The sequence below is a fragment of the Caretta caretta genome, chromosome 1 (genome assembly GCF_965140235.1).
Source record: "Caretta caretta isolate rCarCar2 chromosome 1, rCarCar1.hap1, whole genome shotgun sequence".
NCBI lineage: Eukaryota > Metazoa > Chordata > Testudines > Cheloniidae > Caretta > Caretta caretta.
Window position 1 is genome coordinate 121,094,486 of NC_134206.1, and position 27,728 is coordinate 121,122,213.

The 27,728-nt window shown below is 42.8% G+C and overlaps 1 protein-coding gene across 6 annotated transcripts in view; it reads left to right on the forward strand.

The window, feature by feature from the left end:
- Positions 1–27,728, forward strand: part of VWA3B (von Willebrand factor A domain containing 3B) — a 121,690-nt gene that overhangs the window by 61,931 nt on the left and 32,031 nt on the right. For all 6 annotated transcript variants that reach the window (XM_048858653.2, XM_075130742.1, XM_075130735.1 and 3 more), the window contains 3 exons: positions 1,979–2,097; positions 13,037–13,087; positions 13,801–14,020. In XM_048858653.2, the coding sequence (XP_048714610.2) occupies positions 1,979–2,097; positions 13,037–13,087; positions 13,801–14,020 (390 nt within the window). The remainder of the gene's footprint in view (positions 1–1,978; positions 2,098–13,036; positions 13,088–13,800; positions 14,021–27,728) is intronic.

The following is a 27,728-nucleotide window of genomic DNA, read 5'->3' on the forward strand; positions in this document are numbered from 1 at the left end:
GATTCTTTTGTGTATCTGCTTTGAAGATTGTGGTGTCTTTAATAAGTTTAATGCCATAATAATGTATGTATTTTTGCCTATCCTTTGAGTGCCACTCAGACTATTATACCCATTCTTTGTGAAGTTATATTGAATTTTAATGTATTGTACTGTTCGGATAAAGGGTGGTGCTGGGGGGACACATTTCATTGAAAAGGGAGCCTACGTGGAGAAAATCCTGCCAGCCTCTTACCCCTTTTATATAAAGGGAACTGCAGCTTGAGCAAAACTGCTGATCTCAACTGTGGCAGTATGGGATTGGAAAACAGGTGAGGTCTCAAATAAGCAGGTCCCAGGCTGTTTAGGGCTTGAACTGCATCTGGAAATCCAGAGGCAGGCATTTCTCATTGAGTATTTCCCCATGTGCAAAGACTGATCTCATCTGTTTGGACAAAATACTCCGTTTATGAACAACTGAGCGCCACTTTCTCACTAGCTTTATCTTCTGAATGGATTTAAGGTGTACTCCATTGTGAAGTGCTTTGCTGTAGTCTATTAATAAGGTGACACAAATACATAAATCTCAGTGGAGAGGTCGTTCTCAAAAAGAAAAGGTAGTAACCTTGCAGATGGAGAAAAAGCCACCTGACTACTGCTGAAAGATGATCATCTAGCAATAACTGGGAATCCAGCCAGACTCCCATGATCCAGACACAAGTAACACATGGCAGAGACATACTTTCAGTTAGAGGCACTTTTTTTTTTATTGCATCTTCTGATCATTTTCTCTAACCCATCAACAGTACGTCAGTTTCATCAGGATTGAACTTCGGCCAGCTCTCTGTCATCCATGCTCCAAACTCAGCCGGACATTGGGAAAGAGATTTAAATGCACCATTTGAGACAAAAGACGTTTTGCAGAATCTGTGTTGGTACATTGAACACAGTAGTACCTTCCTCCTGTACCCCATGTTTCCTTGTGGTACTGTGCACTGGAGTTTTTCCAGAATTACCCTGGAATAGTTTAGTTGTTTGAAGGGTTGTGGGAAGATGGGTTGGGTAATGTTTTTGTTTGGGGGTTGGGAAGTTGTGGGAGGTCTCACTCCCCTCTTTTCTTTAAGATCCCTTATTAGGGTGTCTGGCTGTGCTGTTTTTGTAATGAAGTGTGCTTCTGTAGATCCTGTCATACACCTAGAGCCAAATTTTCAAAGATGTTTAGACACCTAAAAATGTAGATAGATGCCTTGTGCAATTTTCAAAAGTGCCTATGCAGGTGAGGCGCCTAGCTCCCATTGAAATCAATGACATTGGTTTCAGTGGGAGGTTAAGCATCTAACCTACTTTGATTTTTTGAAATCACAATGGGTACCTATCTGCATCTTTAGGAACCTAACTATTTTGGGGAATCTGCCCCTAGAGTATAAGATATGACATTTAAAATGTTTAAATAAGTAAATTCCCTATTTGCATGTTATGTGTAGAAATAGATGGCAATAAGCTGGTGTTGTATGCAGAAGTATAATACAATGATGTATTAAAACAATACAATATATAATATGTTCATGTTGTAGATCCTGTTTGCATCCTTTCTGTTCTACCCTTTATCTATTAGATTAAGACTAGAGAGAGTGCTGCTCATTCCATTTAGAAGTTAAATAGCGAGTTAGCTAGCTTAATTTCCCTTGCCTCATAAGAATTCATTTGTAGGGTTCCAGCATTTATTTAAAGGGGTCACAGTAGCTATAAGATTTGTGTACACGTAGTACAAGAAAATGATATCTTAATTCAGAAACAAATGTTATGTTTCAACCTCATTACCTTTGATCAGTATCAGTCTCATGGGTCTCCAAACACTTGGTCACTCACATCAAGTGCTTGGCTTTTTCTTTATGAAATCCTTTGAGATTTGCCTTGTATACATAAGGTTGGGGTATTCCAATATTCTGGTTGATAAAGAATAACACAATAAATGAAGTCTTTGTCCTTTTTTGTGTTGTAGGTGTTACCCCTGGCCCATGTTAGCAATGACAAGAAGCGGATCTCACTAATTAATCCTCAGGCAGTGAATCTTGATGCCTATAAAGAGAAACTGGAACAAGCAATTAAATCCTATGAAAGGTAAGTCTGCTCTTCAGATTTTCTCCATGCTGACAGACTAATTCCGTTTTTTCATATGATGAATTGGGTTCATTTTACATCTCTGACTGCCTTACCTATGCTTTGCTCACTAATCCATCTCCTCAAAGATGTATTTTAACATTCTGTACAACTGAGCATTTTCAAACAACCACCATTGTCTAAAAATGTATCCTGCCAGAGAAATGTTTTCTTCTTTTCTAAAGTGCGGCATTAAAAGTAAATGAGCAGTCAGGGACACCATAAATATTACACTGCACACATAATACATTATTCTTTTTAAGTAACAAAACTTCATTTTAATCTCAGCTATATTCTCAAAATGTTAAATGTAAAACAAAACCCTTTCTGAAATAGAAACAACATACAAATATAGCCAAGGTAATAAACAACAGGTGCCTAACATTAAGCTCCTAGATCCATATTTAGGTGCCTAAATAATTGTCCTGAGTTTCGCTATTGACTGCTTGGCACTCTTGAAAATCAGACCACTTTTTTAGGCTGACTATGGGTTTAGGAGCATAACTTTAGGCATTTGTGTTATAAGATATTGGCCCTTATTTTTATGGTTTTTTTTTTCCCCCCAGAAGAGTTGTGTTATGCTTATTGTTTTCAGAATCAGATAGGAAGTAAACATTGAAAGGATATTATAAATCTTAACTATTTCTTTCTTGGCTTTTAAGTTTGTGGTTTTTGAAAATTATGTGATGATTAGTAATCTTAGCAGGGTTTTATGGACAAAAATCTTTAATAAACTATATGTCTAGTCAAATTTTATTCTAATAAAATGTACAGATTTAATGACTAATACATTTATAACAGGTGAGTCTTCCTTTCTTGACTAATTGCTGTGTTGGCTTCCCAAGTTTTAGGACTTGTCTACGCTACAGAGTTTTGCCAACAATAGGCAGCTTTTGTCGACAAAACAGTAGATGCGTGTACACTATGATGTGACTCTTGGCAGCAAAAATGCCCTGCTTTGGCAACACAATAAAACCACCCCGACAAGAGGCGTAAGGCTTTTTGAGCAAAAGTTTTGTCGATAAAGTGCCAGTATTGACACCACGCTTAATTTTATTGCTTTAATGGCCTCCAGGAGGTGTCCCACAATGTCCATCCTGACTGCTGTGGTAAGCAGTTTGAACTCCGCTGACCTGCAGCCAGGTAAACAACCATCTGCCCCTCCCCCTTTAAAGCCCCAGGAATTTTTGCAGTTCCATTTCCTGTTTGTTCGGCGTGGAGAGGTCTCATTGCATCTTATCAGGTGACCATGGCAGCAAACGTTCTCCCACTTGGACCACTGCGGAGCTGTTGGATCTGCTCAGTATTTGGGGAGAGGAGGCTGTGCAGTCCCAGCTGTACTTCAGCTGTAGGAATTTTGATATCTATGGGTAGATTTCTGAGGCTTGTGTGAAAAGGGCTATGATCGGGACATGGTGCAATGCAGAGAGAAGATAAAGGAGCTGAGGCAGGTGTACCATAAGGCGAGGGAGGCAAAATGTCACTCTGGTGCTGCACCCAAGACCTGCCGGTTCTATAAGGAGCTGGACGCTATCCTTGGCGGCGACCCTACCTCCACTGCCAAGAGCCCCATGAATACTTCGGCGGGCCTGGAGGCAGCGGAAAGAAGACCTAACCCAGAGGATGAAGTTATTGATGAAGAGGTGGAGTTAGACGATGATGAGGAGCTCCCGGCAGGGTCGCCTGGTGGGGCAGGCAGCCAGGAACTGTTTACCACTCCAGAGGTTTCTAGCCAGTCTAAACAGTTGCTCTCCAGCGAGCAAGAAGCAGGAGAGGAGACGCCTGGTAAGTGGATGTCGTTTGTGTAGTGCTGAGGTGGGTTCAGGGTATAGAAATGCATAAGGCTTGATGTGTTTCTGTGTGCTAGACATTTCCCTTGTAATATAGTGCAACAGGATGTTGATGCACGCGGAGATCTCATGGGAATCCTCCAGAGAGATCTCTAGGAGGTACTCGGCAATCCTCTGCTAAAGGTTTCTTGGCAGAGCAGTTTTGTTCCTTCCCCCATTGTAGGAAACTTTCCTGCTCCATTCAGCAATCACTTGTGCAGGTACCAGAGTGGCACATGGGCGAGCAGCACAGGGACCAGGATAGAAACCACAAGTGTGTGGTAGATGTGCCATCGCTTCCCTGTTTACCCTGGTACCTCCTTTCCCACCATGCATATTGTGTGTGTGTGCATGCATGTGTGTTGTTTTTTCTGAAATAATCTTTATTTGTGTCCTACAAATTGAGATAGCAGGCACTATCAAGCCACACACAGGTAGTTTAATCATTTGCTTACTGGAATTTAAGGCCCAAATTTCACAATTGCTTCCTATGAAAACTAGATGTAATGTAACATTGCAGTATCAATCACAGAGATGTACATTACTGGTTTTCATTTTCAAAGTGTTGCCTCAAAGCCTCCCTGATTTGACTAGCCCCCCCTACCCGGGCCCCTCTGATAACCCTGGTATCTGGCTGCTCAAAATCAGCAGCGAGGTGGTCTGCCTCAGCACTACACCCCTGACCAAACCTTTCACCGTTAGCTACACAAATATTATGCAACATACAACACAGGACAATGATCATGGGTATAATACCCTCACTGAAGTCTAACCTGCCATAAAGGCATTGCCAGCGCGCCTTTAATCTGCCAAAGGCACATTCCACGGTCATCCGGCACCTACTCAGCCTGTTGTTGCACAGCTTCTTACTGCTATCCAGGTTTCCTGAGTGAGGTTTCATGAGCCGTGGTTGTAAGGAGTATGTTGGCTCTCCCAGGATCACTATGGGCATTTAAACATCCCCCACTGTAATCTTCTGGTCTGGAAAGAAAGTCCCCGCTTGCAGCTTTCTGTACAGGCCGGTGTTCCTGACGATGTGTGTGTCATGCACTTTCCTGGACCACTCTGCATTGATGTCAGTGAAACACCGATGGTCATCCACAAGCACCTGCAACACCATGGATAAGTATCCCTTCCTGTTGATGTACTCCGTCGCAAGGTGGTCTGGTGCCAAAATTGGAATGTGTGTGCCATCTATAGCCCCTCCAGTTAGGGAAACCCATTTCTGCAAAGTCATCCACTATTTCACACGCATTTCCCAGAGTCACAGTCCTTCGTAGCAGGATGCAATTAATTGCCCTGCACACTTGCATTAACACAGCCCCAATGGTCGATTTTCCAACTCAAGTCTGATTCGCGACCCATCAATAGCAGTCTGGAGTCGCAAGCTTCCACACTGCGATTGACAAACGCTTCTCTACCGATAGGGCAGCTCTTATTCTGGTATCCTTGCACCGCAGTGCTGGGGCGAGCGCCGCACACGGTTTCAGGAAGGTGGCTTTCTGCATGTGCAAGTTCTGTAGCCACTGCTCATCATCCCAGACCTGCATGACAATACGATCCCACCATTCAGTGCTTCTTTCCCAAGACCAAAAACAACAGTCCACCTTGTGCAGCTGTTCTGTGAATGTCAAAATAAATTTAAAGTTGCTCCTATCCATATCACACAGCATGTCAGGCAACTGGGAGTCTTGTTCAGTTAGGAACTTCGTGATTAACAACACTGCCCTCCACGATGTGTTAATGACAGTTATCAGAGCATAGGAGAGCAGTGCAAGCTCAATCCCTTCACTCGAAAATGCCGGGATGCACAGCAAACAAGGACCGTTGAAAAATGCCACAAAAGATGAAGTGAGCTGTAGCTCACGAAAGCTTGTGCTCAAATAAATTGGTTAGTCTCTGAGGTGCCTTTTCTTTTTGCGAATACAGACTTACATGGCTGCTACTCTGAAAGAAAGCTGGAAGCCCATGGAATGCTGGGATAGAAAACCATACATCATGGGACACTGAGCTTCTCCTGTCAGCACAGCTACCGCCTCTCAGGGAGGTGGACTTATTAAGCTGACGGGAGAGCTCTCTTCCGTTGGTTTAAAGTGTCTTCACCAGACGCACTACAGTGGCACAGCTGCATCAGTGCAGCTGCATCGATGTAAATTTGTAGGGTAGACCTGCCCTGTCTTTCATGGTCTTAAAATAAAAACTGATTTGGAAACTGTTTAACTTGTATAATATTTATGGAAATCAATTAAGATATATTTGTTTTTATTTTGCACTCAATAGATTGAATGTTAATAGGTCTAGGGGGCCTGATCCAATGTTCATTGAAGTCAATGGGAATTTTGTCCTTGTTTTTAATGATGGAAAAACTATTTCCATCTTGTTCAGTACTGTGGAATGTTGTTGGAAAATAACCCTGGTTGACTTTAGTGGAGTTGTAAGGATGAGAAAAATGTCTTCTGATAAAATATTATGTGTGTTTTACTGAAGAGCTAGAACACAGGACTGACTTTTAAAGTTCTATGCCTGGTCCCTCTGAAACTTATTGACATGAGTGATCTTTACTGATGCTAGTCCCATTGACTGAAGTGAGTCAGGATTACTAGCATCAATAAGGGCTTGTAGGGCTGGGTCCAATGTTTTTACAAATATGTGTCAAAAATAAAACTGCTTGAAGGCATTAGTTGTTATGAGCATTAATTCTAATGAAAATTTCAAAATGAACGTTTTAGCTGTTTTTCCTTTAGAAGTGAGTGAAAAATTATTCAAAACCAAAAATATTGTTTCTTCTGAGGTCATGAGACAAACTAACATGGCTACCACTCTGAAACCTTTGAACAAAACATTATGGTTGTTCTTTCAAAAGTTTACAGCTGAACATTGACTTAATATAGCTTTGAAACTTTACTATGCAGAAGAAAAATACTGCTTTCCTTTTTTTTTTTTTTTTAGTACTTTATGTTTAACACAGTATGGTACTCTATTTACTTTTTTTGGGGGGGTGGGGGTGGGGGTGGGGGGGTCTGTGCTGCCTGATTGCATACTTCCAGTTCCAAATGAGATGTGTGGTTGGTCAGTTCATAACTCTGGTGTTCGTAACTCTGAGGTTCTACTGTATATGCCTTTCCATGGTGAACTCCATGGTGCAAAATTCCATAAGCAATTTTGTAGATCCTTTATGATGTGCTAGAGAGGTTTTAGTTGGGGGTTGTAGGTGATGGCTAGTAGCGTTCTGTTACTTTCTTCGTTGGGCCTGTCCTGTAGTAAGGGACAAGAGCTGAGGAAGTGTTGTTCTAAGTCAGCCATAAAAATGTTAAAAAAATGTTTAAAAAAATGTTAAAAAAAATAATCAAAAAGGCTGACAAAGGAGGTGCTGTTGTCATCATGAATAGGTTGGAATATGAACAAGAGGCTGCTCGGCAGCTCTCCAACACGAGTTTCTACAAGCCATTACCCTATGATCCCACTGAGAGTTACCAAAAGCAACTACAGCATTTGCTCAAGAAACTTCCTAAAAAAGCACAAGATCAAATCCGCACAGACACACCCCTGGAACCCCGACCTGGGATATTCTATCTACTACCCAAGATCCATAAACCTGGAAATCCTGGGCGCCCCATCATCTCAGGCATTGGCACCCTGACAGCAGGATTGTCTGGCTATGTAGACTCCCTCCTCAGGCCCTACACTACCAGCACTCCCAGCTACCTTCGAGACACCACTGACTTCCTGAGGAAACTTCAATCCATCGGTGATCTTCCTGATAACACCATCCTGGCCACTATGGATGTAGAAGCCCTCTACACCAACATTCCACACAAAGATGGACTACAAGCCGTCAGGAACACTATCCCCGATAATGTCACGGCTAACCTGGTGGCTGAACTTTGTGACTTTGTCCTTACCCATAACTATTTCACATTTGGGGACAATGTATACCTTCAGATCAGCGGCACTGCTATGGGTACCCGCATGGCCCCACAGTATGCCAACATTTTTATGGCTGATTTAGAACAACGCTTCCTCAGCTCTCGTCCCCTAAAGCCCCTACTCTACTTGCGCTATATTGATGACATCTTCATCATCTGGACCCATGGAAAAGAAGCCCTTGAGGAATTCCACCATGATTTCAACAATTTCCATCCCACCACCAACCTCAGCCTGGTCCAGTCCACACAAGAGATCCACTTCCTGGACACTACAGTGCTAATAAACAATGGCCACATAAACACCACCCTATACCGGAAACCTACTGACCGCTATTCCTACCTGCATGCCTCCAGCTTTCACCCTGACCACACCACACGATCCATCGTCTACAGCCAAGCTCTGCGATACAACCGCATTTGCTCCAACCCCTCAGACAGAGACAAACACCTACAAGATCTCTGTCAAGCTTTCTTACAACTACAATATCCACCTGAAGAAGTAAAGAAACAGATTGATAGAGCCAGAAGAGTTCCCAGAAGTTACCTACTACAGGACAGGCCTAACAAAGAAAATAACAGAACGCCACTAGCCGTCACTTTCAGCCCCCAACTAAAACCCCTCCAACGCATTATTAAGGATCTACAACCTATCCTAAAGGATGACCCAACACTCTCACAAATCTTGGGAGACAGGCCAGTCCTTGCCTACAGACAGCCCCGCAACCTGAAGCAAATACTCACCAACAACCACATACCACACAACAGAACCACTAACCCAGGAACTTATTCTTGCAACAAAGCCCGTTGCCAATTGTGCCCACATATCTATTCAGGGGACACCATCACAGGGCCTAATAACATCAGCCACACTATCAGAGGCTCGTTCACCTGCACATCCACCAATGTGATATATGCCATCATGTGCCAGTAATGCCCCTCTGCCATTTACATTGGTCAAACTGGACAGTCTGTACATAAAAGAATAAATGGACACAAATCAGATGTCAAGAATTATAACATTCATAAACCAGTTGGAGAACACTTCAATCTCTCTGGTCACGCAATCACAGACATGAAGGTCGCTATCTTAAAACAAAAAAACTTCAAATCCAGACTCCAGCGAGAAACTGCTGAATTGGAATTCATTTGCAAATTGGATACTATTAATTTAGGCTTAAATAGAGACTGGGAGTGGCTAAGTCATTATGCAAGGTAGCCTATTTCCCCTTGTTTTTTCCTACCCCCCCCCCCCCAGATGTTCTGGTTTAACTTGGATTTAAACTTGGAGAGTGGTCAGTTTGGATGAGCTATTACCAGCAGGAGAGTGAGTTTGTGTGTGTATGGGGGTGGGGGGTGTGTGAGAAAACCTGGATTTGTGCTGGAAATGGCCCACCTTGATTATCATGCACATTGTAGGGAGAGTGGTCACTTTGGATGAGCTATTACCAGCAGGATAGTGAGTTTGTGTGTGTGGTTTTTGGGAGGCGGGTGAGGGGGTGAGAGAACCTGGATTTGTGCAGGAAATGGCCCAACTTGATTATCATGCACATTGTGTAAAGAGTTGTCACTTTGGATGGGCTATCGCCAGCAGGAGAGTGAATTTGTGTGGGGGGGTGGAGGGTGAGAAAACCTGGATTTGTGCTGGAAATGGCCCAACCTGATGATCACTTTAGATAAGCTATTACCAGCAGGACAGTGGGGTGGGAGGAGGTATTGTTTCATATTCTCTGTGTGTATATAAAGTCTGCTGCAGTTTCCACGGTATGCATCCGATGAAGTGAGCTGTAGCTCACGAAAGCTCATGCTCAAATAAATTGGTTAGTCTCTAAGGTGCCACAAGTACTCCTTTTCTTTTTGCGAATACAGACTAACATGGCTGTTACTCTGAAACCCATAAAAATGTTGGCATACTGTGGGGCCACGTGGGTACCCCCAGCACCCCTACTCTTCTTGAGCTACATTGATGACCTCTTCATTGTCTGGACCCAGGGGAAGGAGGTCCTTGAGGAATTCCACCAAGATTTCAACGATTTCTGCCCCCACCATCAACCTCAGCCTGGACCAGTCCACACAAGAGATCCATTTCCTGGACACGACAGTGCAAATAAGTGATGGTCACATAAACACCACCCTATACCGGAAACCTACTGACCGCTGTACTTACCAACATGCCTCCGGCTTTCATCCACACCACACCACACGATCCATTGTCTACAGCCAAGCTCTAAGATACAACCACATTTGCTCCAATTCCTCAGTGAGAGACAAACACCTACAGGATCTCTAGCAATCATTCTTAAAACTACAATACCCACATGTTGAAGTGAAGAAACAGATTGACAGAGCCAGAAGGGTACCCAGAAGTCACCTACTACAGGACAGGCCCAACAAAGAAAGTAGCAGAATGCCACTAGCTGTCACCTACAGCCCCCAACTAAAACCTCTCCAACGCATCATCAAGGATCTACAACCTATCCTGAAGGATGACCCCTCACTCTCACAGATCTTGGGAGACAGGCCAGTCCTCAGTTACAGACAGCCCCCCAACCTGAAGCAAATACTCACCAGCAACTACACACAACATAATAAAAACACTAACCCAGGAACCAATCCTGCAACAAACCCTGGTGCCAACTCTGCACGCATATCTATTCAAGGGACACCATCATAGGACCACATTAGCCACGCCATGAGGGGCTCGTTCACCTGCACATCTACCAGTGTGATATATGCCATCATGTGCCAGCAATGCCCCTCTGCGATGTACATTGGCCAAACCGGACAGTCTCTACGTAAAAGAATAAATGGATACAAATCAGACATCAAGAACTGTAACATTCAAAAATCAGTAGGAGAGCACTTAAATCTCCCTGGACACTCAATAACAGACTTAAAAGTGGCAATTTTCAACAAAAAAACTTCAAAAACAGACTTCAACGAGAAACTGCAGAACTGGAATTAATTTGAAAACTGGACACCATCAAATTAGGCCTGAATAAAGACTAGGGGTGGCTGGGTCACTACAAAAAGTAATTTTCCCTCTGCTGATACTCACACCTTCTTGTCAAGTGTTGGAGATGGCCAATGTCCACCTTGATTGCATTGGTCTCGTTAGCACTGCAAAAGAAATTTTCCCTCTCTTGATATTCACCCCTTCTTGTCAACTGTTGAGAATAGGCCACTTTCATCTTAATTGAATTGGCTTCATTAGCACTGACCCCTCACTTGGTAAGGGAACTCCCATCTTTTCATGTGCTGTGTATATATATACTGCTTACTGTATTTTTCACTGCATGCATCTGATGAAGTGGGTTTTAGCCTATGAAAGCTTATGCCCAAATAAATTTGTTAGTCTCTACGGTGCCACAGGGACTCCTCGTTGCTTTGTTCAAAGTTACTAGAGTTACAAAGATTTCAGAGTTATGAACAATCTCCATTCCCGAGGTGTTCGTAACTCAGAGGTTCTACTGTATGTACCAATTTTTAGTAAAAGCAGTTTTCTAAACTCCCAAATTCTCAAACTATAAATCCTTGAAACTAAGATTATAAAATAGAAACACTGGTATAATTAAACTATAGCATTGCAGTTGCAAGGCTGCAATGAAGATTTTAACAGTTTCAGCAAATGTCATTGAGGATGGGGGTGGGGTACATGTGAAAGGTGAAATCATTCCTTGCCTAGATGCCAAGTTTCGACCTGTAGTGGATGTAAGTGACAAATTATAACTCCACATTTCCATCTGAAACACCAATTTAATCATGTCTTTTTTGCTATGAATACAGTATTACATTTCTGATAATTGAATCTGCAAGGTTTACTAAGGTTCAGCTTACTGAATAGTCGCAAATTTGTTTTGATATCTATAAATTAGACAATATGTTAGTACATGCTAATTTCAAGAATAGAAGAAACCATCACAATAACCTCACCATACATAGATTTACTATTAGCATAAAATTGAGAGGTAGGAAAGTGATGGCAATAATTTAATGTTCCCACAGAGAAATATACTTCAGCAAAGGAGAAAAAAGCTGGGATCTACAAAGCATGTGTGGTCTTGAATAGTTACAAACATTTGCAAATTAGCTAGTTATGAATGTGCAGCGTTTAGAAGTGTGAAATAGACAGCTGAGCATGCCAAGAATGCAGAATATGAATGTACTAGTAATTTACATTCTGAAGGAGCTGGTTCTTGATTTCCTTGGCAGATGAACTGAATCAGTCAGAAACCCATGTTCAGAATCTAATTTTATATAGGCTGTTGGGGATTTTTTTAAGTGCAACAGTTAATTCACCAAGATTGGAAAAGGACACGTATTTGGAAAGGTTTGAGTCGTCTCTGGAATGAACTGATGCCAGCTCAGACATTTGTAAACAATAATATAGCAGAGTTCACTTTTCTATATGATGGCACCTAGGACCCCCCAGAGATTTGCTTCTGCACTGTGAAATAAAAGAGAGAGTTATGTGATGCCTTACTTGTTGGGATGTTGACATTTAGGGATAAAATTGGCTAGTAGAAACTTGTAATCTATGTCTTTAAAAAAAAAAAAAAAAGAAAGAAAGACCAATCATCTGCAACAAAGGAAAAAAACCTGAAGTGTTTTTAAAATGACAGCACTTGAGTGCTTTTGGGTAGGCAGTTCTGTTTTCACCACAGCAGCTTTCCTTAATGGGCAGAGTGGAATGAAGTAGAAATTTAAATGGTGTGATTGCATTTGATTTTTAAGTGGGGGAAAAAAATCATTAACATTGCTTCTCCAGTGCCTTCATTCTGAAGCTGTTAACTTGTCGGGGGCAGCTCTTGGCTGACATTAAATCAGCACTATTGCTTAGTTTAGATTACTGGGTGCTGGACAGAACTCTCCACTGAAATTCCTGCAGGAAACAGTAGTGATTGCCACTAATTTCTCAGTGACCCTGAAATAATCATGTTGCTACCAGATGGACGATGCTGTTTTCTTATATCCTTTTGCAGATGATAAATTCATAGTGGAATGATAAGAACACTGTTTGTGCTTTCAGAATACAAATCATGGTAGATATCTTTTAGAACTGTGTGTTCTGGTTTATTCATTGATATTATGATAATCAGACACACACTGACCGCATTCCCTCAGGAATTGTTTTCTTTTATTTAATAGGCGCCTAAATCTAATTATTTGGAGAGCACTATCTCAAGAGGAAAGAGACAAGTAAGTTTTCACCTTCTTCCTGTCTCAATAATTTAATTTTTGAAACATTTATTAATGGAATGGGAGCTACGGTGCTTAGCACCTTTTGAGAATCGGGTCATAAATATTTTACACACTTTTTTGGCTGCTCTTGTCATGGCCAGTTTATTTTATTTTCAAGTATTTTCTGTCTACACCTTACTGGTAAATAATTTTATGTGTGACACAGGGTAACATGTAAGCCTCAGGTTTTGGTTTGCCACCCACTGAGTTACAAAGTGAGAGGATTCCTTTCCCCCCTTGCTGTTCACTTTTGTAAAAGAGAATAGGCACTTCCCCTTAACAGTGTTACTCTATGCTCAGTGCGAGTGGCACGGGTTTGGGAGGGCTGGGACATCATCTTCTTTGGCATCAGCATAAACCCTTCTCTACTTAGCCAGTGAGTAGCAGTCCAAGGATTGGTTTGTGAGGGAATAAGCTATACTGATTATGAGTACCTTTACACTGGTATAACTGCACCTACAATGGGGTTTGTAGCACTTCAATCAGATCGGGTTTTAAATTGATATAGTTAGAATGGTACAAAAATTGTATGTAGAACAGCCCTAAGAGCAGTGAAGTTAGCACCTATTTACTTCACAGGGGCAGTGTGCTCCTTAATTACTTAACATATGTAAAGTGAAAATGAAAAACATTACAACGTATAATTGTAAACGGTTGTAATGTTTTTAAAGGTTTGAGCAGGAGGAGCCAATCTCGTACATGGAACACAAAGAAACTTTGCTACAGGCTTTAGAAAATCTGGGTTGGCCTGTTTCTTATGATGATGTGACACTTTTGGAAGATGAGATTTTGGCAGGGTTAACATACGTCCAACAAGCCTCTGATCTTCAGGAAGCTGCCAAAAAGGAAATTCACAGAACCTCTGTATCGCACATCAACCACAGTAAAATGGTAGGTTGTACTAGCAGGGCAATCAAACATTTTCTTTCAAATATTCTTCAGTGTGTGCTCCTAGGATAATTTCACCTGTCACTTAGCTACATGATAGGTTGGCACTAACCATAACTCTGTACAAACTGGGGAAGAACATGCAGACTGAGTTGCTAATCATGCTTCTAAAAAGAGATGAAGCTGTAGTGATCTCCTGCTATTTTGTAGAAAAGTTTGTTTCCCTATTGTAACTAGATCAGTAAGGGGTTGTGTCACCACCTGCCCTGCAACTCCGGGATCTTAAATGCTGTGCTGCTTTGGCTCACAGTCCAGACACCAACAGCCAACAGACAAGCATACAGGCCACACCCTGGCTTCCACTGCCCAATTACTTTTTGCAGAGTGACCCCAGTCCCTCCCCAGTCACGAATTTTCCCCAAACTGTCTGCCCTGTAGTGCCCAACCCTCTTGCTGAACATTCACAGAAGTTAAGTTCGCTGTTCCTTAAAGAGACAGTACCCAGCAGTTTACTAGCTTAACTTGGGTTAAGGTGATCACTCTATTTGAATCAAAGCACTAAATTGGTTTATAGTAAAAGTAAAAAAGTTTATTAACCAAAAAGGTTTAAGTGATACCAAGTATAAGAAATAAAGTTAGAAAGGATTACACGCTACAAACTTGAAAATCAGCTTTTAAGACTAAAACCTGATATAACAAACTAGTCTCTCTTGTTCAAAGAAGTGTTTCTCATCAAGTCTCTTTTCCAGCATGGCTGACCAGGCATTCTGGCCAGGATCTTTCACAGAGCTCAGAATGCTTGTTTCCGTTGTCTCTTCAGGTGAAGGATAACTTAGGGTTTTTCTTCCTCTCTCTTTATATTCCATTAAATCTTTGAAATGTATACTTTGAAGGATATCCCCAGATAAAGTTCCTTTGCCCTGCCGGGTATAGATGGTAGGCTGGGTGTAGACTCCAAGCTGGTTCCTTCCCCACTGCTGATTTTGACAAAGCAAATGATCTCTTCCTGCAACCTCCAATACAATAGAGTAGTCTGTTGAATTTGTCCACACCTGGTTTGAGGTGTTGGCCTCTTTCCTTTGTCTAGAGCCGGCGTGGGCAAACTTTTTGGCCCGAGGGCCACATCGGGGTATGAAAATTGTATGGTGGCCCATGAATGCTCACGAAATTGGGGGTAAGAGTGCAGGGGGGGGTGCGGGCTCCGGCTGGAGGTGGAGGCTCTGGGGTGGGGCCAGAAATAGAGAGTTCAGGGTGTGTGAGGGGGCTCTGGGTTGGGATGCAGGGGGGGGGGGGTGAGGGCTCTGGGGTGGGGCTGGGGATGAGGAGTTTGGGGTGTAGGAGGCTGCTCTGGGCTGGGACCAAGGGGTTCAGAGGGCAGGAGGGGGATCAGGGCTGGGGTTGTGGGGAGGGGCTCAGGGGTGCAGGCTGCTGGCGGTGCTTACCGCAAATGGCTTCCAGGAGCCGTGTGGTGCGGTCCCCAACCCTGCTCCCTGGCTGCAGCTCTCCAGCGGGAGCTTGAGGGCCGGCTTAAAACATCCTGTGGGATGGATCTGGCCTGCGGGCCATAGTTTGCCCACTCCTGGTCTAGAGAAAACCCATTTGTCAACTCCACCGACACGCTTGATCTAAACACATTTTAGTCACATATTTCCAGCACACCTGTAAAGTTCTTTGTGGGTTAAACATACATATATCACATGAAAATTTTAATGATCATTGAGTTATTAGTTTTCCAGTGAGATATTACATGCTACCTTTTGGGTAAATATAATAACTGTGTGCCATCTGGCATTGGGGAGTTCTTAGAGTCACACCTATACATGCAAATATATGCAAACACACATACCTCATGTTTCTTTTAATTAACAAAAGGTAGATTTGTTTCCTCTGAAAAAGAATACTTAAATGTAATCATTTAGGGTGAAATTCATGTCCCTGCATCATACTAAGCCTGAGTAGTTAGATTTTGTGCAGGGAACTCCATCGGGGTTGGACTGGATAGACTCCACCACCAGCCCAATCTGTTGGCTATCTGCCACCGTTATTCCAATCTATGAGGCTGAAATAGTGGCCATTGCACCTCCACATTTCCATTCGGGGTGCTTTTGGGCCATGTAAGTGCAGCAAATTTGAGCCCTTCTCTGGGTATGTCTACACTGCATTGTAAACCCAGTGCTGTGGGATCTGGGCTTGTGGACATGGTGTTTCCAAGCCCAGGCTGGAGAATCTACACTGCACGGTAAATCTGGGCTTACAGTTACTGGACCTGGGTCTCACAGCCATGCTAACACGTCCATTCTGCACTACACAGTCCTTCTGGCTCAGGCCTGTACCTTTCACTGCGTCCACATTGTAAAATGAAAGGGATTGGACCTGAGTCTCAGAGTGATTTAGGCCCTGACCCATCTCCCTAGCAGGGTTGTAGGACCTGGTCCTGAGTGCTTGCTGACCTGAGTGAGACTGCTTTGTGAGTAAATGGAAGCAGGGCTTTGGCTTAAACCTGAGTCAGAGCCAAAGCTTAGTATTCAGTGTAAAGATATCCTCTTTGTCCCCTGGCAGTTTCTCTGCCTGTGATCCTCCTAAACACAAGGCTAATAGAGAGCTTAAGTGGGCTTTGTGCAGGCCCTCCAGTCTTTGGGTGAGTTTCATTATTGCATACTAATGAGATTCCTGTAGGACATTTCTATGTCTTTATGTACATATAACATATTCTTTACATGTTTTTTCGGTAAGCTAAAACTTCCATTGCTTTGTAGATTGTTGGCAATTGCAATAACTTTATGGTCACCACTTCTCTATTCCAGCTCTTTAGAGGGCAGTTTGTAGAAGGCAAGTTCTGGGCTTGCAACTATTCTGAAGAGTTGAGTGTGTGGGGGGGGCATGGTTTTGGTGTGGTATGCAGGTGAAATACTAGCTGGCAAACTTGGTATATCACTTCCTTGTAAGTACCTGTGGGTGGCTGCAGCTACAGTATAGAATACAAGTATCTGAACTTGTTCTGTAGGAAGAGTCCAACCTTAAGGTTCATGATTTTACTCTTTCACTATCCCAACCCATGCTGAGGCACAGCGCCAGCCCTCACAAAAGAGGCACAGTGTCAAGCCTTCAGCTCTCCAACAGTTTTACAGTGGTGGAGGGAAGTAGATTTGGACTCCAAATCAATACTCCCTCCCTGTACAAATTAATCAGCCCCAAATGCAGGTCACATACATACAAAAGTTTACCATAAATCAATGAACATTTATTTCTAAGAAACAGCAGTTATGAGTAACTTGCCAACAGATTCCATTTTGGTTTGACAATATTATTAACAGATAATATTTGCCACTTAACAGTATCCCTAAAAAAGAATGCTGAAATTGAGATAACAAAAGTACAAAATTACCTATGGGTCAGAGTTAAGGACGTAGTAGAATGTTACATTTCTTTAGGCTTAACAAGAACAGTTTGTTTATTTGTTTGAGTGTAATATTTATGATATGCTTACATATTCTCTTTCTTGTTTTTGTTTTGTAAGTTTGTGATAGATAAATACATTTTTGGCCTTAGTCTTAAATATTTGTTGTTGGGGGGTTTTGTTTGTTTCTTTGTTTTGTTTTTGGAATATGGAAATTTTTTTTAGTATTTTCTTACAAAATGTCTTGAAGTCAATATGTGCATGTGTGTGTGTCTGTGTGTATGGTGGGTTTTCTTTTGTTTTTTGTTTTGTTTGAATTTAGAATTTCTTTACAAATATAAATATTTTTTAATTTTTATAAAAATGCATAAACAGCTTTTTAAAATAATTGTCAAGGCTAAACTGATTATCATTCTGATTACTTCTTGGAAAAGAATTTTCCTTCTCTAATTAAGATTTTTAAATGGATTACAATTTTAATTGATCTAATGCTTTAGATTCAAAATAACTTGTGTGATGAAATATTTATTGATCCAAGACAGCTACTTAATTTAGCAACAATTACATAGTATGAAATCTAAGGATAAACTTAAGGATGTGGCTGAACATCGAGAGACACTAGTGATCACAATTTTTAGAATGGCTACAGAAAACATTTTCCTAAGTTTCTCTCATTTTCATAGTAACTACAGTGCAAGGGCTTGGTGCTGCAAGGTGCTTAGTCCCAGATTGGAAATTAGGAACCTAAATACCTTTGAAGATCTGGTCCTTAGTGTTTTCACTTCCCTTTGGATTCAGTGCGCAACACCTCACAGTATCAGTATAAATCAGTATAATTCTACCGCTGCATAGTTTGGTTTCTAACATAACCAATACATGGTTCACATTAGTATTCTGTTAATAAAAAGCAGCACTATTTCCTGTGCTGGAGAGCTGATAGTTTTCAGATATGCAAATCCGGACAGTTGGGTTGTACAGTTTCACCCAGCAGCACATCAAGAATCTCATCTAGAATCTTAGGAACAGGTATTGCTCAATCTCTCTCTGTCTCTAGCAGATAAACCAGTTCAGCTTTTCACCTCCAAAAGTTTTCTGAATGCAGTTATGAGGGAGATTTTCAAAGATATGAAGGTAGTTAGATTTTCAAAGATATGAAAGCACCTATTTCCTATTGAAAGTCCATGGGAGTTGGACACCTAACTGCAATTTGTGGCTTCAAAAATCAAATTGCTTTTAGCAAGTGGAGGATGACAAGGGAGAAGAAGTTTGTATTTGTTGGGTTTGTCGTGGCTCCCACTTCCAAAGAAAATGGTGATTTTTTTTTTTTACTTTATTTTCCTGTCCAAAGATATAAGGAATAGCTGATGAGGCAAATTCTGCCCTTGGAGGTGCACATGTGGTTCTCTTTGATTTCAGTGGGAGCCATGTTGGTGTATCCACAGGTACAGTATGACTTCTTTAAATACTGCTTTTTAAATAAAAAACTCAGAGATTGACTTTAGCCTCACTGGTTGTGATGTTTCTGCTCTCTTTGACAATCACAATGCCTGTTGAAAGTGGCAGGTGAAAGATATTGAGATGAATGACAATCTTGATTGCCTGACAGAGAATGCTCAGTGTGTCAAATGCTGTTTGAAACTTGACAGCTCAAAGATTCGATGTGTTGCCAGTGCTGTGAGCAACCCATTCAGAAAGAAACATAAAGTGCACTGAAATATCTCTAAATGACTCAGTCCTCTACAAAGGTTCATGCTTACTTCAGATTTCCACTTCAAAAGGATCCTTGTGCAGTGCATTTGAACACAATTAAAGGTATAACAACAAGGTGCACGACATGTCAGCCTCAGAGTAGAATTTTGCTCTCTCCCAGTAGGAACATAAATATACTTACTACCATTAGTGCCAGCATGAATACAAAAAAGTCCTCAAAGAGCAGTAACTTGTCCTTAATGAGAGGTTGTAATCGGGATTCTCAAGCTGCATCTTCTTACAGTGTGCTTCTGTGTTTGTAGCTTTTGACAGTCCAAGAGCATTTACTTACTTACCTTTTCAGTGTATTGAAATTCATTTATCAAAAACTCTTCATGTTTTTCTTAAAACCACACACATAAAAACATAACTAAATTTGATAGAATTTTGATTAAAAGAAAATGCCCCAAGCCGAAGAAGAAAGACAGATCAATCTACCTTCTTGGGCAAGAGCCTGAAGGTGAAATTCACTCGTGCAGAGGGCCCACAAAAGGCCCTGTACACTACTTAAACTCTTAACATAGGACTTCAGTGGAACTTAAGTAATGAATAGGACATTGGATGTGCCTTATGCATTGGGGTACATTTTATCCTAAATTAATAGATAGACCTTGTAATGTGCCTGCATGGAGCTGTTGCTGGCATGCAGGATAGCATGGGTACCTCTAGCCCTTCCCCAGGACCTAGTAGGGATGTTAGAAACCCTGGTTCTGGGTTTCTCCGGGTGTGTGTGAGTCTGGTGCCAATGAGAGAGTTGCCGGTGCTGACTCTTTCCACTTTGGTGGCATACCAGGCAGCGACAGACCTCCTTTGCCTTTCGGTCCCAATCTCTCCCTTGGCCCAGGACTTTGTCCAGGCTGCATCAACTATAGCCCCTTTGACTGATTGAGCCATGGAACTCTCGGGTCTGTTGGCACTGCACCCCATTGTTTTCTTCCACAGATTGTGGAAGTGGGATTGGTCCTGGGATCAGTACAGGGGACTTTGGTACCAGGAACCTCCTCGGCACCACTGCAGTTGGCACCACAAATGCTTCTTGTGGCAGCTTTCACCGCCCTTGACATTGGTACCATCAGACACTCTGGTACCGCTGGTCACTTCAGGACTGATACCTTTTCCAACACCAGCATACTTTGTACCAATGATACTGCTTCCATCAGCAATGCCGTTTCCTACCTCATTCTGGGCGACGGACAAGTCAGACTGCCTACTTGCTGCCTCTGGTCTTGCTCTGCCCTTGTCTCCAGGATCCAAAGGCTTCTCTACATCTGAGTCAGTGTCATCCTCCTGCTCTCCATCGCCTGACCAGCGTCAAGGGCCATTGATGGACCATTATGGGTACCAGGATTGGTGCACATCTCATGATTGCGACAGAGGTCCCTGGCCTGGTGCCTCCTGGCTGCCAATACCTAATCTGTATCGTGGAGGTCTCACTCAAAGGCAAGATCACCAGCCAAGTCTGTGGTAGTGACGGTCCATTTGCTGCAGGCCCAGGCACCGGTGGTCCTTCTCCCTGCAGAGCCTCCAGAGTCATCCTGCCTGGGTCTGTCAGCCATGGAACAGGATCTGGCTTCGAATCAGTTAAGGGCCTCGTCTTCATCCCCGAACAATGCTGTGCTTGACTGGCTTATCCTCCCCTTTCTTACTGGAGGATTTTAAGGCGTATCTAGACTTTTTGTGGCATGTAGCTGCTTCCCTTGGAACCAAAGCAGAGTTCTTCCAAGAGAACACCCACAAATTTATGGATATTTTACAGCCATCTACTGCCCCTGGGAGAGTCACCCTCCCTATAAAATATGCACGCCTTGAACTGGCTAAAGCCCTCAGGAGCATGGCAGCTTCAGTACTGCCTGTGGCTAAGAACTTGGAAAAGTGCTCTTTCATTCCCATTTAGGGATTTGCAGGGTTTTACTTCCATCCATCCCCAAATTACCTAGTCATAACTGTGGTGAGCAACTGAGTCAGGCAGGGCAGGTTTAAGTCCACCCCCAAGGATAGGGACTTCAAATGATTGGACCCCAGGGGCGGGAAGGTTTATATCTCCTCTTCCTTACAGATGTGAATTGCTAACTAGCAAGTCTTGATGTCCATGTATAACTTTAACTGGACAGCTGTGTCAAGGTTTGCAGACCAGCTGACCAAGGCCTCATGGGAGGAGTTTTGAGTGTTTGTTACTGAGGGCTGCTTGGTGGCTACAGTGTCCTTAAAGACCACACTCAATGTCACAGACACGGTGATGGCTTTTGTGGTCACCACTAGAAGGGGTTCCTGGCTGCAGAATACAGGTATTGCTTCTGATGTCCAGCAAGCCATTGAGGATTTGCCCTTCAACGGCCATACACTGTTCTCCGACAAAACTGATGAGACGCTGCACCCCTTCAAGGACCCAAGGGCTACCCTTGGAGGTGTACATGCTGCCAGTGGAGAGGCACCACTCTGCTGTCTAACAGCATCAGCAGTACCCGCAGCACATATTTGGCCAGCCTTTCCCTCCTCTGACGCAACGAGACTACCCCAGAAAGAGGGACAGGTCCCACAGGAGAAAGCAGACAGGCTCAGGGTTCGGCCGGCCTACGTTCCCTCCCGCAACGCCTTCCAAGCGCCCGTTTTGACTCCTTGGTCCAGAGCACTGTTCCAGGCATTGCGCCTCACTCGTCATCTCCCACTCCGGGACAGGCTGGCCTACTTTCACAATGCTTGGGGCTCAGTCACTACCAACAGCTGGGTCCTAAGCACCATCAGATCAGATTATGCCATCCAGTTCCTCTCCAGGCCTCCTTCTTACTGTCCCTCCCTGTCCCTCTTCAGGGACCTCTCTCACGAGACATTGCTTCTTGAACAGGTCTGCTCTCTTCTGGCTTTGGGAATAGTGGAGAAGGTTCTGCAGGAACATTAGGGTCACAGTTTCTACTCCCGGTACTTCCTGGTACCCAGATCCAAGGGAGGGATAAGACCTATCCTCAACCTTTGTGACCTCAACAAATATATCGGGTACATGAGGTTCTGAATGGTCACTCTATACACTGTCGTCCCCACGTTGTCTCAGAATAATTGGTTTGCTGCTGTGGACCTACAGGAAGCCTACTTTCATGTGGCGATTTTACTGAGCCACAGAAAGTTGCTGTCATGGCTGAATGCCAGAGTCAGTACACGGTGCTTTCATTCAGCCTCTCTTCTGCCCCTGGGGTTTTTACCAAATGCATGTTTCGGAAATTTACTAAAGTTGAAAGTACTGAAGTGTGGTAAACGTTGATTTTTTTTAAACACACCTATACTGTTGGTGTATGTTGACACAGCAAGGGGAAATTGATAAAGATACCTGACCTTTGTACATAGCTAGGCAATTGTTAGCCAACGAGACTAATTCAGTTTCCATAGCAGACTCAGGTTTAAAATCAGACTGAAGGGGATAAAGGAAATCTGATGACTTTAGGTGAAGTCAGAATAAACTCTCACTATAACCTTCCCGGTAACCTTCCTTCTACAAGGAAGGATATAGACTGGTTGACAATTGATGAAACTCTTGCTGTCAAGAGAGGGTTTCTTGATTATGGGTCGAATGGTCTCTCTCATTTAAAGGATGCAAGAACTATATACTTTGAGACATTGTGGTGCAGGGGTAGAACCAAATGAACATTGAAGTGTAAGACTTTAAAACGTGTTTAAGGAGTAAGGCATCTACAAGTTTCAGAATCGCATAAGCTTTAGTTCAGTCTTGTTTAGTTGTGCTTTTCTTGTATTTACTTTGATTCCCCCCCTCTATTTTCTGTATTTAAATACGCCTTCTTTTGTTTATGCAAATTGGAATTGTGGACTGCTGCGTGTTCTCAGAGGAAGGAAATCCATTTCTGCTCTCAGAAGAGGCAGATGGGAGTCTGAGGTACCAGACTGAGTGCTCTAGCAAGGGCATTGATGGTGGTGGAAGAGGGGCATGCCAGAAAGATTTGGAGAAGCCACTAGCTATGAGTATAGAAACAGCCTAAAGACCAGGGGTAGTGTTGCATGCCAGGGATGTTGACACAATATGATTCACTTTAAATGGTTGTAGGCTGGAATGAATCTAAAGCTGTTGTGTATTCTATTTTTTTTTTATGTTCAACAGTACATTCAATTAGCAGTATCTTTGCATACACCCCTGAAAACAGGGTCTGGTTTGTTGACAGTGGAGACTAAGGATAAAATTTAAAGTTAAAAATGCTCTAGTGCAGTAATGCACAAACTTTTCCAGTCATGCCCCCCTTTATCATTCACGGAACTTGTCCCTCCCTTACTTTTGTGCTGCTTCAGGTGGTGGCGCTGCTTTCAGAGCTGGGCAGCTGGAGAGCGGTAGCTACTGGCTGGGGTGTTCATGCTGTTTGTGGGGCAGGAGGAATATTTTTTTAAATCCTGCTCCCATCCCGCCCCGCAATACCCATTCTATTTTTATCCTGCCTCTGCTATTATGGCAGCGGGTCCTGTGGGACCCAGGTTTTTTGCACCCCTTGAGTACCTCTTGTGCGTCCCCCAGTTTGTGCACCACTGCTCTAGCGCAATAGTCTTGAGAGGCATCATGCCATGTTGTCAACATTTTTTTGTTTATACCTCAAGTTCCTCAAAGCTTTATTTGTACTCATAAACTCGCAGAGCTTTGCTAAGACAACTTGCAGCATTATGAGCCAGATTGTCCACTCATGTAAAATTACACAATTTTATTGACCTCAGTGAGTCTATGCTGATTTACACCATCTTAAAATCTGGCCCTATGATTTTAACCTTAATGCTAAGCTGTCAGTAAGACAAAGAAATATCTCATGAGAATATACAAAGTTACAGCTTTCTGAAATGTCATTGAACATACAAATACAGAGTACATACCAGCTTTAGATTCACTGCAGTGTAACAGACATCTTCACTGAATCATAACATACCTCCTGTATGTAGAACTCTAGAGATACAGGAGCTCTGTGAATGGGCATAGGATGATTGCCACTTGGGAGCAGAAACTGAATGCTTGTGCAGCTATAAGAAAAATTCTCACTGGGAGTCTGCTGAGAATCACTTCACTGGTCTCTATGACCTTCTAAAATAAGCAGCATATATATGCTTTTAGTATCTTGATCAATCATAATCAGCATATGCTGGCATGTTTTTGGGAAGATTTGGATTGACAGCCAGTATAACCTATTTGCCAAGCCACCCTGGGTAGTTCTACACAGAGGTAAGAGAGTCCAAGCCCCACCAGCCTGAGTAATCTGACCCAAGCCAGTTGCAGGCTTTTTATCCCTATGAAGATGAACCCATTATGACATTGTTCTTTTATAATGTGGATAATTTGTAATAGCTGTATTGTTCATGTTCTTAAATTTGCATGGATTAATTAAGCATTCTCTTAAAGTAAGCAAAGAGCTTTTGACTCTGACTACCCACACAAACCCCTCTTCCTAGTGCGTACCTCCAAGGGGGGACAGGGCTGGGTCTGTGCCTTCCTCCTCCCACAGGTCCCCTGTGGTGACAGCTCCCATTCCCTGCCTTCTTTCTTTCTTGACTCCAGGCCTGATTCTCCTGCTCCATATTCCCTCTCCACTCCCAGCTCACTGGATCCCTGATTTCCCCATCTCCCCAACTTGCCCAGCCTTCTACCTGCCCCCATCTCTTCCTTGCCACCAATCCCCTTTGCTGTCTCTCTCTCTAGCGTATTGTTGGGGCCTGCTGCTGGGCTCAGCACTTCACTGGCAGATGCCAGGCTCCGATGCCCCAATCTGGAGAAACCCCTTCATTCCCAGTGGGAAGTGAGAGGAGCTGCCCAGTGCACTGGCCAGCTGCTTGGTGGAGATCAGCTCAAGCCTGCCACATCCCATTCCAACCAGCCCTCCTCCAGCAGTGGGCTGGGGAGAGAGATGGGAAAGGGGGTTGAGGATCAGGGAGCTGGCGCTGAAAGAGGGGTCAGGGATTGAGGGGGTCGTGGATCTAGTGAGTTGGGAGTAGAGTGGGGTGGGTATGTATGTTGAGGACTGGGGGACCTACAACACAGACAAAAGGTAGAGAATGAGAGCTGTCACCCCTGGGGACTTGGGGCATGAGAGTTGCAAAGATCCAGACCTGCCACTTTTAGGAGCTCTGCACTGGGGAGAGAGGTCTGTGGGGTGGGGTCAGAGTGGAAGTGGGGACAAATGGGGGCAAGGGCAGGCTCCCACAAGCCCCCCGGCACAGATTAACAGTTAGTTGGTTTTGTTCTAATCCCAGTGCAAAGAGGACTACACAGAGTGAACTAACGAATTAATATTGCGTGGCAGGAGGGTCCACAAGGTTGCTGAAATTACCAATCTTCTACCATGACTGTGCTGTGAATTATACCTGATCTTACTATGACAAAATCACATTCCCTGCTGACAGCTTAGCCTATGAGAATGGTGCATCTGAAACAGGCAAAGCCCATTAGGTGAAATTCACAGTGCAGGGGGTTCTTATAAGGCTCTATTGGTATATCCACACAGGAATAAAAGCCCTGCAGCCTGGCCATGTCTGGCCCAGGTCAGATGACTCAGATTTGCAGAGCTAAGGCTGCAGGACTAGAAATTGCTGTGTAGACATTTGAGATCAGGCTGGAGCCCGAGGTCTGGGACCCTCCACCCTCGCAGGATTTCAGATCTTGGGCTCCAGCTCAAGCCTGAATGTCTGCACCATGATATTTCATCCCTGGAGCCCAAGCCCTGCAATCCTGAGTCAGCTGACCTGGGCGAGTCACAGGTTTTTTATCCCTGTGTAGACATACTCTATGAACCATTTAGGTTCTTTAACATAGGTTTCAGTAGAGCATAGGACATTATGACACAGGACACAGTAGAGTACTTGAGAGATTTCCTGGAGAGATCAAGAATGTTTTTTAAAAGTGCTTTAATATTTTTCCTATGAAAGATGTTTCCATGCTCATTGTTGAGGTTAGAACCGCTGTTTTAAAATTCAAAATGAGAACTTTTTAAAATGCAAACAATTTCTCCTAAGTGAGTTATCTACTTTTTCCTGTAAAATCCACATCAGCTTCAAAAAGTGCTTTACTATTTGATGGAGCTGCTGACATTGGAAGATCAGCAGCAGACTTCTAAATTTTAATAGATCCTTACATTCTTTAGGCTGAGCTGTACTGTTAATATTCGATTAAATTCAACTGTAAATGAATAGGAAATCCTGATTGAGAGCCTTTAGGCACAACAAGAATAAATGCTTTAAAAAAAAGAGGAGAAATCATCTTCAAGTTCATACTTTATTTTTCTGCTTTTTCATTGCTTTATTTTTATGAGTGAGGGAAGTTATCATTTTAAATGAAACATTGATATAATGTGATTGGGCTGGATGCAGGAGTCACTGGAAGAGGTCCTGTTGCCTGAGTTATACAGGAGGTCAGGCTTGATGATCATAATGGTCCCTTCTGGTTTTAATAATCTATATGATGAAGTAATCTGGTTCCAACCAATGTGGGTGTTGTGAGGGTACCTGCACAGCTGTGAATTATCGGTATTTTCATAGTTGAAATGTCTTTTCCTTGTAAAGTATTTCAGGTAGTAGCACACTCTTCCTGATGCATAGTGAATGTATGAATAATGCCATTTTCTTGGTTAAAACTACAGGTTTACATTTACAAATAGCCCTCTGTTCAGAGATATATGGAACATAAGCCTCCTTCTCCCATTGAAGTCAGTGGGAGTTTTGCCTTTGACTTCAGTAGGAGCAGCAGCTGGCCTATTATCACTATTCTGTGGAGATTAGAAAATACAGTACAAGGTAATCCCCATATGTTTCATGTTGAGTTGGTTGGCTTTTTTCACAGTATAACTTTAAGATACAAAGAGCTCTTTGTATTAATTATGTTTAAATTGAATTGGCTATATATAATAACATAGGCCAATAACTTAATGAAAGAATGGTGCAGTATGAATCTCAAAGCTATTTCAGAGAGCAGTTTTTCCATAATTCAGAATTAATTTGGTAAAATGTATTGTGTCCTCACTTGTCTCTCGCTCTTCATTTTTGCCTTGGATGATAATCCTGGCATAGGAGAGATTTATGATTTGTAAAATAGCTATCAAAATTGTTATAATTTTTTAACGGACTGCCCAGAAGTAGGCTAGAGCTTTTTCTTGAAACAAGTTGTTTTGGCCTCACACATTGGGGGCACATCAACTCAAGGCACTGAGACTCTATACTGTGATAGATTATTGTGTTTTATAGAACATTTCTATGCTGTTTGAGCTCCCAAAATCCTGTTCCACCATACATAATGCTTAGCTTAAAAACTGAGCTGGGACTTGATGGGGGCAGTTTCTTCTTTGGGTATTCTGAAGGCCTGGTCAGGAGTGTGGATGTGATGTCCTCAGGATGTTACAAAAGAACTGTTAATGGCAATAGCACTGTCAGCAGTATGCAAATGTGTAGCGGCAATAAACTGCAATAATACATGCCTCACTTCATATTTTCACATTTGTGTTAAGTGTTTGGGAGGTTAGGAACAAGAAGTTTCTACCTTACCTCTTTTGCGTTAGTGCTCATGATGAAGTGACACTTGGGTTTGAACAGATATTTACATCTCAG